Consider the following 12,677-nt stretch of genomic DNA (forward strand, 5'->3'; position numbering starts at 1 on the left):
GTTGAAATGAGTGACCATTCGTTGGCAGTGACGGGATCCTCTGCTACCAACATTAACATGCCCATTGACAAGGTTTCCAAACTGGTTGTACACGAGTTATGTGAGGCTGTAGCTACTAAAGAGCTAGAGGCCAGCGGCTTTGGTGAAAATGAAATCAATGAATGCAGCTGTGCAATTTGTAAAATGAGTGACCATTGCTTGGCAGTGTCACGGTCGTTTGCACGTTACATCAGCAGGCCCGTTGAAAAGGTTTCTCAACAGGATGTACACGAGTCATCTGAAGCTGTGGCTGTTAAACAAGCTGGGAACATGGGTGAGAATGAATTCAGTGAATACAGTGAGGTTTCTTCACTGGATGTTCACGAGTCAGCCGAGGGAAGAAATCCAAGGCAAAGGAAGCGGAAGAGAACCTCGGAAAGCAGGCAGTCTGAAGATTTCATTGAGCCATTGCGTATATCCAGACGGCAGTGTAACATTGAAGAGGCTGCTGTTCCTGCAGTTTTAAAGGATGCACTGTGTGGCAATGAAGCAGAAGAGGATAACAGTCACCACTCTGACTCAAGTCGAGTTTCTGCTTCTTCTAAGCTGCCATATGATGTGCATGTCAATTCTGAGGAGGCTGCGGTTCCTGCAGTTTTCAAGGATGAGCTGCGTGGCAATGAAGCAGTGGAGGATAACAATCATCAAACTGACTCCAGTCCAGTTTCTGCTTCTTCTAAGCTGCCATATGATGTACCTGTAAATTCCGAGAAGGCTGCTGTTCCTGCAATTTCCAAGGATGAGAGAGACAACGACTTCGAATAACTTCGCTAAATGGCGTCGGAATGACTCCAAATTCGGCACAAGACACAAGTAAGCGACACATTTGAGGTAGGTAAACTTTATTTCAAAATAGATAGTTATTTACCCGATTTTAGAGAACCCGTGATTTTCCCATACATTTCTCTATATACACAAGCTGTCGCATACACCACGTATGTAGAGTCGGCCGCCCGAAAGGCTCAAAAACACATCAAAAAGACGAATTTTGAGCTTGGGAAGCCTGTGCTCAGGTTAGTATATTTTTTATTGCTGCAGATATTTTTGGGACGTAGCTTGCCTTTTGATTATTTTCTTTTGTTGTAGGTTAATTAAAATACAATAAGACACTTGTCAAGGTTAATAAACGTAGGTAACAAAACCAAGCTTAAAGATGGTTTTCACATAAACCCAAAACTATAAAGTCAAAATATTCAAGAATATTACACGTTGTAGAAAACTACTATATAAACTACTTACCCAAGTCTCAGGTCTGTATGTTATTCCTTTTTCCCATGTTGGGGCCCAACTGCATGATTGGAATCCAACACGGCGGCCGGAAATCAATGAAAACATCTGGCATTAAATTCTGCTACAAAAAGCGGTCAGATCATCCTCATGAATAAAAAACATTCACAAAATTAAAACACTTCTCACAAAACCGCAACTGTTCAGATTGTTAAAAATCGCAGAATGAGGCATATGTTTTAAGAAAACATGACAGCCTTCTGGCGGCTTTCATTGATCTCGTGACGTCAGGGGTTTTGCGAGTCTGGGTTTGGACTTTTGATGATGTCATGTGAAAACCAAAATAATATACTGTAAGTTAGGGTTAAAAAAAAAACAAATTATTGTTTTTGTATTACAGGAGCCGGGCACTGCACAGCCATCTCAATCGACCAGAGGTCGTCTAGGACGAGTTAAAAGAGTTTGGAATGGGAAAGCCTTTGTTCCCGAGGTATGTGTAAAAGAAATATGTTTTCTTTTTTCTTTATTTTTTTTTACAAAATACACTAATCAAGCACGGGCTGCATTCTCACTAGGCCGAAAAAGTGTTAAGTCGGATTTCAAACTGAAGCATGTTTCACTGCTTAAAAGTAATAACAAAGATTTGATGTTAATGCTTTAATACAGCATTAGCTTTATAATGATAAATAGCACATATCTGGAAAGAACAACTTTGCGTGGACAACGAAATAACAGTAAGGTTTAGAGTAAAAGTGTTTCGCATATACGTGTTTATTCTAAACATGTTTCGGTGACTAAGTATGGATGTGGTATAATACTTTTCTTTGTTTTTTTATTTTTATCTTTATTTTCTTTTCGACATAATTTGTAAATAAGCAACATCTTTCTGCCTGGTGAGTGGGTAAAAAGAATTCAAAATGAGTAAAAAACAAAAGAAAAAAAAAACAAGAATATTTCAAAAGAAAAAATACGATTTTTTAAAAAAAAACCTGACTTAAACTTTAACCCACTAACCCTCTTACCAGTTAACCCTAAACTACTAACCCACTAACCCTCTTACCAGTTAACCCTAAACTACTAACCCACTAACCCACTAACCATCTTAACCCAACCCACTAACCACAATATCCGCTACTGTTAAACCTCACTAATACCCAAACTTCCCTTTACCCCAAACCCTCCTGGATCTTCCATTACCACAACACCCTATTTATCAACTTTCCCTATCCCTCAAATTTTCCACTATCGACAAAACTCCCTACCACTACCATAACGCCCGCTATCCAGACCCTTATATTACCCCATTACCCAAACTTTCCTCAAACTTTTTAATTTCCCTAACCCATAATACCAAGTTTTCAATCCAGTACATGAATGTATCTCATTATCCCAACCCCCTCAATATCCCCTTCTCCCAAATTTTTGAATTTCTTTACCCTTACTATTTTTGAACCGTGTAGTTCGCCAAATTCACACTACTACAAATTAATCACTAACCACTAACTCTTTTAACCCTACCCCAAATTCCCTGTCTCCCCCAACACTTATCCCTGAACCCTGCAATTCCCCAAATCCACTAACCACTAACCACTAACTCTATTAACCACAAACCACTAACTCCCGACCAACAAGACAAGAGTAAAGAAAATCAACAAAAAAACTAAATAATAATAATAGAAAGTCAAACTCAAATTAAATGAAAAACAAAGCAAAAGTTGAACAAGTTGAAATATGCCAACAACTTTTAGTATCAACTTGTAAAAAAGACAAAAACCCTTGCAGATCACGTGAATACAAGCCTTGTTAAAAATTTCCTCATTGTCTTCATGTGGTTTGGAGGAGAAAACAAAATTAAAAACAAATAAAAACAAGTTCACCCAAGCAGGAAGATGTGAAGAGATAATTATTCTGGAATGTAAAACCGGCAAAGAGAGAAATAAACTGTGCATTCATTTGTTTCAACACTGTTTGTCAAATCACTTAAACCAGGGCCCTACCTAGCGGGGGGTGGCAGTGGGGGCGAGGGGGGCAGTCGCCCCCGCTAGAAAAACTAAATTCGTAGCATAGTGTTTGATTTTGCTGGGCTATTTCTTGTACCTATATTGGAGTTTGCCCCCGCAGCGGAGTTTAGCGGAGTTTGCCCCCGCAGACAAAAAATCCTAGGTACGACCCTGTAAACATTAAGCTAATATAATTCAAGCTTAATTAATATTTTGCATTAATGTGTGGATCCTGAGAATTACATTCAACCGGGTTTCCAAGTAGTAACAAACTTTTAAAACCTCCCTACCGTAAATAATACAATAAACGTCCAGGGCGTATATTAAATTTTAGGGGCTCTAGGAGGAGCTTTTTATAGATATGAGGCGTTCATTGGAGAAATAGAGATTACTTCATTGAAAATGCGCGCGTATGATTTTTATTCACGAGTTGAGTAGAGTCAGCAAACGAACGAGTGAGCGTATCGAACGAGAGAGTTTTCTGATTCACCTCAACGAGTGAATAAAAATCGTACAAGGCATTTTCCATGGTGTAATTTGTTTTTCTTTTTATTGGTACTGAGATTTTTTCCTGCAATGATTACAAACAAGCGCGAGTACACAAAACGGTGTTGAGGCGAAAAGTGAATCAAAGCTGAAAAATAGTCAAAAGTATTTTAAATTCTGCTAACAATGGCAGAGGTCACACACTGGTAGAAAGAATTCACGTTCGGCTAATCAAGTCGCTGCCTGAGTCATTTCCATCTTGGCAATGTGCGACTCGCGACAGATTTGTTGACCAGATTTATTTTTACCTTCAATGAATATATCGTTAAAAAAATCCATAGCCTACTTGCCAGTATCCTAGTAAACTATGAAGCTCGTATTTATTGCCATCTTTATCGTTCTTTAGCTTGATAATGTAAATTCACCTAGGAAATAATTATTGAGTTCCACAGCGGAGTTATCTTCGATTTTCCTCGCCTTCCCAAGTCCTTTCCAGTAGTGTTTACATCTTGTTGAGTTTTGTAAAGAGCGATTATTGCTTTCTTGACGTGAAATGAAGTGAACTCTTCAATTTAACACAATTTAAAAGCAAACCTTTCTTCTGTTTAGCTGTCTGTTTTAATTTTTCAAATCCCGCGATTTGTGTGCAACGGCTGCCGTGCAACCCTGTACGATCATGCATCACTAGTAAAGTTTCATCGTTCGCGTTGTTAATTGGACGAACGATGCTTTTGACTAGTGAAATACCATCGTTCGCGTTTCTGATTGGTTATGCTCTAAATCAGTACGATTTTTACTCCCTACGAAATAGGAAATGTACCAAGTGCGATAAGTACCCAGCTAGTTGTTTGAACAATGTTTTTGGTAGTCTGTTACGGCGCCGAATTTGATCCGCAATCATAATCATGCGATGCGATAATTGTTGCAGTGCAGAATAGGAAACTAACACTACTCTCGCAAAAAGTAAAAAAGTACTTTTCAAGTCACGATATGACAGGTTAAACGACTCAAATAAAAAGCCGAAACACTACAAATAACTACAGAATGAACGATATATCAATTCTACAAACCAAATGTGCTTGTTTTAAAAGGTGATTAGCCGCAACTTGCTAGTCTTTTGCTGTCATTTCGCAGGATTTAATTGCCCTTAATTAATTCGTTTACTTCGCGCGCTAGTTGCCCTGTAATTGGTCTCTTGATTGTGACGTGTTAATTACACGCGCTCATTACCAATTGTTCATTTTGAGTCAAGTGTTCGCCGAGTGCAGACGTGTTTTTCGCCGCTCTCGACAGTCGTCAATTCGCGATACGAAAGTCGAAATTTCAACAAGATGAATGAATCAAAGGAGGAAACAGAAACTCCTATCAAGGAAACATCAGAGAAAGAGGTAAGATAAAGCTTTTTGTTCACTTATATTTACGATAAGTTTTTTTTGCTACAAATTGTTTCGGCAGTGGCGCGCACGAAACAAAAGTTGTACAAAAAAATTATCCGCCTCGAAAAAACTCGGGATAGACTTTGGGACGAGCTTTGCGACAATTTGAAAGGAAGCAGGGAAAGATTGAGATTTTTGCGTTTGAAGTTTGAATGTATTGCAAGCAAACATTGGGAAAAAGGACAACCGAATGACGTAATAATGGCAATAATCAATTGGGAGCAATTATCGTATTTTGTAATTTACCAATTAAGTTATTAAAACTAAAAGATTATGAAATGTAAAATACAACACGCACACGAAAGCTTTAACGAGTAGAACACGCAGGCCAACGCGCACGCTTTCTAAGACTACACACCCGTACAAAAACATCCATGCTCGCGCACGCAAACGTAAACACGCATGTAAACATCTTTTGTAAACATCTTCACACGCACCGCAGCAAGAACACGCAAACCAACGTTGCCTTCTGAATGTACGCACGCTCACTCGCTGGCTCGCACGTACCCACCCTCGTACGCGCGAACACAATAATTGATGCTGTACTACTGACATTAGATTCGGATTGAAATTCAAATTTCAAATTCTGAATTGCGAATAGCGAAGCGCGCGGGTGACGTCATGACTCAGACAAACAAACCAGAATGGCGGACGATTTTCCTAAATCACCTTTTAAACAGCCGGTGTTGCTAAAACACTTTATTAAAACAAAAACTCCGCCCAGATTCCCTCCATTTCTCTCAGAACACGCTGATGTTTTCTGTGTCTCGTGGGGCTATATTCATTTGCATTCTATTTTTAGACCTCGCGCGCTTCGCTATTGAACGATTTATTGGTCATTCAATTCGCTGTTTGAAACTCGAAACTACAACCAAGCAAACATCTTAGAAGTAGGTAAAAGAAGGCTTATAGTTTGCCAAAATTTGCGCTTAGTTATTTTTGCTACGCATGGTTTTACGCGCGTTTTTCACTTATTTTGTTTGAGTAAAAATAACCTGCTAAATAGTCGATCACCTACGATAAAACATTTGGTGAATGCTTTGTTTAAAGTGTTTCAATCATTGAGCAATCTCATACCCAGAGGCTGCGATCCTTTTAGTCGGCTCCAAGAATCGAAACCTCTGGGCTAGACTGAAAGCCTACCAAAATGATGGCCAAATTTGTTGAAAACTTGTTTATTTCTTCCACAATATCCGGTCCACGCGCACAATCAACCAGAACCAGGAATGCCTAATTCCAGTTTTTGAATCACCCAGACTTGTCACGTTTCCCGCTAGCTGAGCAAGGGGAATGCCGGCTCTGGGAATAAGTAGTATTACTAGTTGCGAGTTAAGTGATTAGAGCTGATTTTATTTGAGTGTCAAAAGCAATTTGAGTTTGCTTTGGTTTTGTATCACTACATGTACGCTTAGTGATTGGTTTAAAAATCTCGTGTAAAACTAAATCCATCGCCACTAGCTAACACACGTTTTGCCGCGCTTAGCGTCTCTAAAATGGATATATCCTCTAGATCAGGAGAAACAAAATAAAACTCTTGTCGTGCGGCATATACCCGTATGAGTATCAAGTTTGATTTTGGGTTTTACTTCTGATCGACCGAGAAAGTGGCACAAGTTATTATTATTATTATTATTATTATTATTATTATTATTATTATTATTATTATTATTATTATTATGTTCCTTATTATTATTATTATTATTATTATTATTATTATTATTGTGCTAAGATTTTGGGTGCCCTTCAATTAACATCAGTATGCCCATTGAAAAGGTTTCTTCACTGGATGTACACAAGTCCAGGAAACGGAAGAGAAGCTGTGAAAACTGCGTGGATGAATCTGTGCAGCTGAAGAATAGTAACTCCATGAATGGGGAACAGTCTGAAGATTCCATTGAGCCCTTAATAAAATGCAGACGGCTATTTAACATTGAAGGGTCTTCTGTTCCTGAATATTCCAATAACGAAATGGGTTTAAAGGATCCCGAAGGAAGTTCTCTTGAGGAACATATCTCTTCCAGACATTCACTGGCGTTAAAAGAGTCTTGTGAGGATAACATCGACAAGCCCACGGAAACGGATTCCTTACTTGATGGTGGAATGAGTGACCATTCGTTGGAAGTGGCAGATTTTGCACACGAGTCATCTAAAACTGTAGCTACCGAAGATGCTTGTAAAATTGACGAGAATGAAGACAGTGAATGTAATTGTGAAATTTGTGACCATTGGATGGCATTGACGCTGTCGTTTCTGCCTTGCACCAGCTTGCCCGTCGACTCATCTCAAGATATAGCTACCAAGGATGGTGATAACCTTTGCGAGAATGAAAACAGTGAACTTAGTTGGGTAATTGGTAAACTGGTTGACCATTGGTTGGCAGTGAAACGGTCGTTTGCAAGTTTTATCAGCACGCCAATTGATAAGGTTTCTTCCCTTGATGTGCTCGAGTCACTTGATGCTGTAGCTGCCAAACAAGCCGGGAAGATGGGCGAGAATGGATTCAGTGAGTGTAGTAAGGTTTCTATACTGGATGTTTACGAGCCAGCCGAGGCGAGAAATAGAAGGCAAAGAAAGCGGAAAGGAAACAACGTAGATCAGTCTGTCAGGCAGTCTGAAGATGTCATCGAGCCATTACGTAAATACAGACGGCAGTGCAACGTTGAAGAAGATGCTGTTCTTGCCGTTTCCCAGGATGAACTGTGTGACAACGAAGCAGTGGAGAAAGAGAATCATCAATCTGACTCCAACCACGTCTCTCCTTCTTCTCAGCTTCCATGTGATGTACCTGTCAATTCGGAAGAGGCTGCGGTTCCTACGGTTTCCAAGGATGAACTGTGTGGCAATGAAGCAGTGGAGAAAGACAATCATAAACCTGACTCCAGTCACGATTCCGCTTCTTCTAAGCTGCCATGTGATGTACCTGTCAATGTTGAGGGGATGGCATTAAACTCAGATTCATTGGAGATGTTCGCTAAGAACAAGACGGAGGAACCCTCTGTGTCTGTTGGAGCTCTTGCCTCTGATGAAGACACACCTGACACCATGAGTTATGTCCGTTACTACCTGAGGACCGCTTATCAACTCCTGCTTCGTGCCATGGTCCGGGATCCCGTTGGTTCCACTCCTTTGGAAAGCAGCATTTTTTAATCGCTACAGTCCAAGCTCTCGTAAGCGGACACATTCGGGACGCGAAAAAAGTGTCCGTAACTGGAGCTGACGGCTTACAAGATTGGTTCTCGTAAGCGGCCACTAGAGGTGTAGGGTATAGATGGCCGCTTACGGGAGCTTACATAGCTAACAATAACCGGAAAGACGTGGATGACGACAAAACAAACACTGAAACATTGTACTGTAGTTTTTTTACTTGCAGATACTTACAACATTTAACATACAACATAACGATGATTACAAAATATAGATCACTAACTTTACAGAAGGAGCTACTCTACAGTATAGCTTTGACAGTTCGAAAAAAAATAGTTGCAATAATAACTCACCGAAGCCATGATTTTTTTTTGATTTTTTACTTTTGATTTTTATTTTAACATGATTTGTAAATAAGCAACATCTTTCTGTTTGGTGAGCGGGTAAATATGATATAAAATGAGTAAAAAGTAAAAAAAAAAAGAAACTTTCAAAAGAAAAAACAGAAACAATTAGAAGAAAACCCTGAGTTAAACCTTCAAAACGCTAACTCGCTAACCCACTAACCCTCTCACCTCTTGACCCAACCCACTAACCCCAATATACGCTACTGCTAAACCCACTAACACCCAAGCTTCACATTTCCCTAACTCCTCACGAATCTTTCATTATCCCAACACCCTTTTTACCAACTTTCCCTATCCCTCAAATTTCCCACTATCCACAAACCTCTCACGTTCTTAATCCCCACCATAATCCCCACTACCCTGATCCTTCCATTACCCCAATTCCCACTTTTTCTATTCATAAACTTCCCAATTACCCAAACCCACAATAACAATTTTATAACGCCGTACATCCATGTATGTCCCATTACCCCAACCCTGTATCTACCAATATCCCCTTCCCAAAAATTTCTGACTTCCCCAACCCTTACTATTCCTGAACCCTGCAATTCCCCAAACCCACACAACCATCAATAACCCTGACTAACTCTACTAACCCTACCCCAAACTCCCTGACTTTTCGAACCCTTACTATTCCTCAACCCTGCAATTCCCAAATTCGCACTACTAGTAACTAACGATTAACCACTAACTCTACTAACCACTAACTCTACTAACCACTAACTCTACTAACCACTAACTCTACTAACCATTAACTGCCAACCAACAATAAAAAAAATCAACAAAAATAAATTCAAAAAATTAAATAATTATTAAAATACTCAAACGGAAAAGGAGAAACAAAACCAAAAGTTTAACAAGTAAAAATATACCAACAACGTTTAGTTTGTACTTGTAAAAAAGAAACAATAATCGCTGGCAGATCACCTGAAGACAAGCCTTGTTAAAAATTTCCTTATTGTCTTCAGATGCTTTGGAGGAGATAAAAAAAATTAAAAACAAAATAAAAACAAGCTCATTCAAGCAGAAATGATGTTGAAGAGATAATTATTGTGAAAAATGTAAAACTGGCAAAGAGAGAATTAAACTGTGCATTCATTTTTTTCAACAGTGTTTGTCAAATCTCTTAATATCTAGCTATCTCAGGTTTAATTCATATTTTGCATTAATGTTTGGGTCGTGACAATTACATTCAACCGGGTTCCCAAGTAGTAAAAAACTAAACCTACCTACCGTAAATGATCTAATAAACGCCCGGGCGTCTATTAAGTTTTAGGGGCCCTGGAGGGGCGTTTAATAGATGTTAGGCGTTGTTTATTAGAGAAAGGCGTTAATTTAACATAAACTGTAACAACTTCGTCAAAAAACTAACACTCTTAGTTTGTTTGCGGAGTTAAATAGAAAACAGAGTTTGTGAGTAGGAGACCAATCTATTCTTCACTTATGCAAAGCCCGGATGTCGTTAATAGTTCGATATGTTCGATATCGAAGTCTTCATTGTCACTGCGGTCAACCATGTCGGCATCGTTGGCCTCTTTGATGTCCGAGTCAACAGGAAACTAAATTGTGTGATTTACTTTATGGAGCGTTTCCTTGGCTTTTGAGGCGATTCTAAGGGGGGGGGGGGGGGGGGGCGTCTATTAGACACCGTGCGTTTGTTAGAGAGAGGCGTATAATGCAAACTTTACACCTCAAGGGTGGCATTTATTAGATACGAGGAGTTTTGTGGAGAACTGGCGTTTTTAGATCATTTACGGTATGAACCGCTGTCTGCAAGCGCCTCATTTCTCTTGCGATTTTCGAAGACAATGTTATTTTTTTCATAATCTTCCTGAGCATTTTTTCGTCCCATAAGACTCTGTGCAGCTCATGAAGTTCTATATCTGCGCTAAATTCGTGGACACAAAATTGTCAGAAAAGTCCAAATTAGATTTTCGAATGCGCCCCGACTGAAACTTGACTACTAAGGGGGAGATGTTATTATTGTTTTTGTATTATTATTATTATTATTATTTTTTACAGCGTTCTGCTAGTAATCTACAACACTTTACACGTTTACCCTCCAATAAACTGCTTAAAAACGTTCATAATTATAAAGAAATTAATTACCTTTCCATTACAATACAAAGCTAAATCAGATCCTTGGAGATAATTATTACACACTCAGCGATCTTGGTGTTTCAAGCAGTCTGATTAGTTCGCTATCTCGGGCTAACGAATATTAATCAGTTTCTGCGAAGTGCATAATGTGTCAACCAAACAGAAACAAAATGGCCGACGAAAAGTCGCGTTGTCGCCGGCTTTTCTGAGTAGCAAATATCAAGAATACAAGAAGATGCTGAACCAGAAAAAACAAAAAAACAAACAAAAAAGGCTGCGAAATTCGGCCTGATGGTTTTCAAAGTAAGAGAAGACTACAAATTTCGCAATTTTGCAGCACAATGTCCACACAACTCGAATAAAACGATAAACATTTGCTTACCGTCAAGTCATTCTTCGCCTGGCATCAACAGAAAAGAAAACCGCAGATTTATCGGCGGCAAACATCAAGAGTTATTCATCCAAGATCTTCCACAAGTACTCAGAAAAACGCCATTGTGCACACATTCAGTATAATCGAAACTTTCAGTTGGATACTTCACCAACTGCTCTTTCAACTTTTAATTCAACGGTCAAAATGTTTTGCAAGCAGGTTTGATTCAGATTGCTGATTTGAATTGTCTTCAAGGACCATTTGTTAGATTGTGACGAGGAGTTCCCCGAACAAAAGGTTTTGCCAAAAATCGTCATTTTTACCATTTTTCCTCATTATTTCCAGTTTTTTAAAACAGAAGTGCAAGATGTGTTTATTTTTACATTCCGTAAGCATTCTGGCTTGATTTTGCATCAATTTCCGTTATTTTCTGACTTTCTAAGAAAATGTTGAAATCCAAGATGGCGGATTCAAGATGGCGGCTCTAATGACGTCACAGCCAATTAAAATTATGTCATCTTGTAGAGTACGCTAAGGGCTTTCTTCTCAGTTCAAAATAATTTTGCTACGCCTTAATATAACGAAAACTCCGGGGAGGGGTTCCATCCACCACCCCCCCCCCCCCTTGTACGATGTTGGGGGTATGAGTTTGCTTGTACGTCCGAGGGTTAGTACGTGTGTGTACGACGGGTTTCAGCTGCTTTCAGAGTTGTGGCTCGTGACCTACGCAGTGGTCGCTAACGACGACGAATACGCGATCAGCCTTTTTGTACGTGGAGTAAAAAAAAAAATAAACCCTCACCGCCCGTTAGCTATCGTGAAATAAAAAATAACCAAAGATCCCATCCTGTATACGTCCTAGTGAAAGCATAACGAGCTATCGACAGAAAAAAAATATTGCATTGTTTTCAGTTTGCACGTTTGCTATTTATACGCGCTGAAACAGACCTTATTGTGGTTTGTGACGTACGCAGCGGCAGCTGGTATGTTGCTTTGCATGTACAAGGGTTACGACTTTTAAAGGTTTTAAATGTCATAATAACTTGCGTGACGAATTATCTAGGTGTAAGCCGAAAAACCGAACGCAGTTATCAATGTTGATACGTTATGCCAGCAGAACACACGGACCCATTAGGGCCCTATTTTTTTAAATAGCTGCTTGTTTTGTGTTCTGCAGCCATTGCGCCATTTGGCATAACGCCAAGCAGAACATACTGCTATCGGAAGAGAATGGAATGTGTGTAACAATGAGGTGCTCAGGCAACTCACATATGAGGCAGAGGAGTTCTTCGGTTAGAACTAACAAACAAAAATACGTCGAGCGCCATTATTTTGAAAAGCATCAACCGCTGTTTTTTGTGACCGCGACTTTGAAAAGCTTCGCAAGACACGTTATTCACAGCGGTAAAACGCAACAATTGACGTCACTTCTAGATTTGGCCGCCTTGAACTTTTTAAGAATTTG

At 39.4% G+C, this 12,677-nt stretch overlaps 2 protein-coding genes across 2 annotated transcripts in view; both read left to right on the plus strand.

The window, feature by feature from the left end:
* Positions 1-12,677, plus strand: part of LOC144663536 (uncharacterized) — a 74,619-nt gene that overhangs the window by 44,649 nt on the left and 17,293 nt on the right. The gene's annotated exons all lie outside the window — the stretch shown is intronic.
* Positions 4,975-8,655, plus strand: LOC144663574 (uncharacterized). Its single transcript, XM_078524579.1, has 2 exons — positions 4,975-5,140; positions 6,962-8,655. Exons 1-2 carry the CDS (start codon positions 5,084-5,086, stop codon positions 8,333-8,335), a joined length of 1,431 nt encoding a protein of 476 aa, XP_078380705.1. The 5' UTR covers positions 4,975-5,083; the 3' UTR covers positions 8,336-8,655.

Source organism: Oculina patagonica, chromosome 8 (genome assembly GCF_052425735.1).
Source record: "Oculina patagonica isolate OP01 chromosome 8, crgOcupat, whole genome shotgun sequence".
Taxonomy (NCBI): Eukaryota; Metazoa; Cnidaria; class Anthozoa; order Scleractinia; family Oculinidae; genus Oculina; species Oculina patagonica.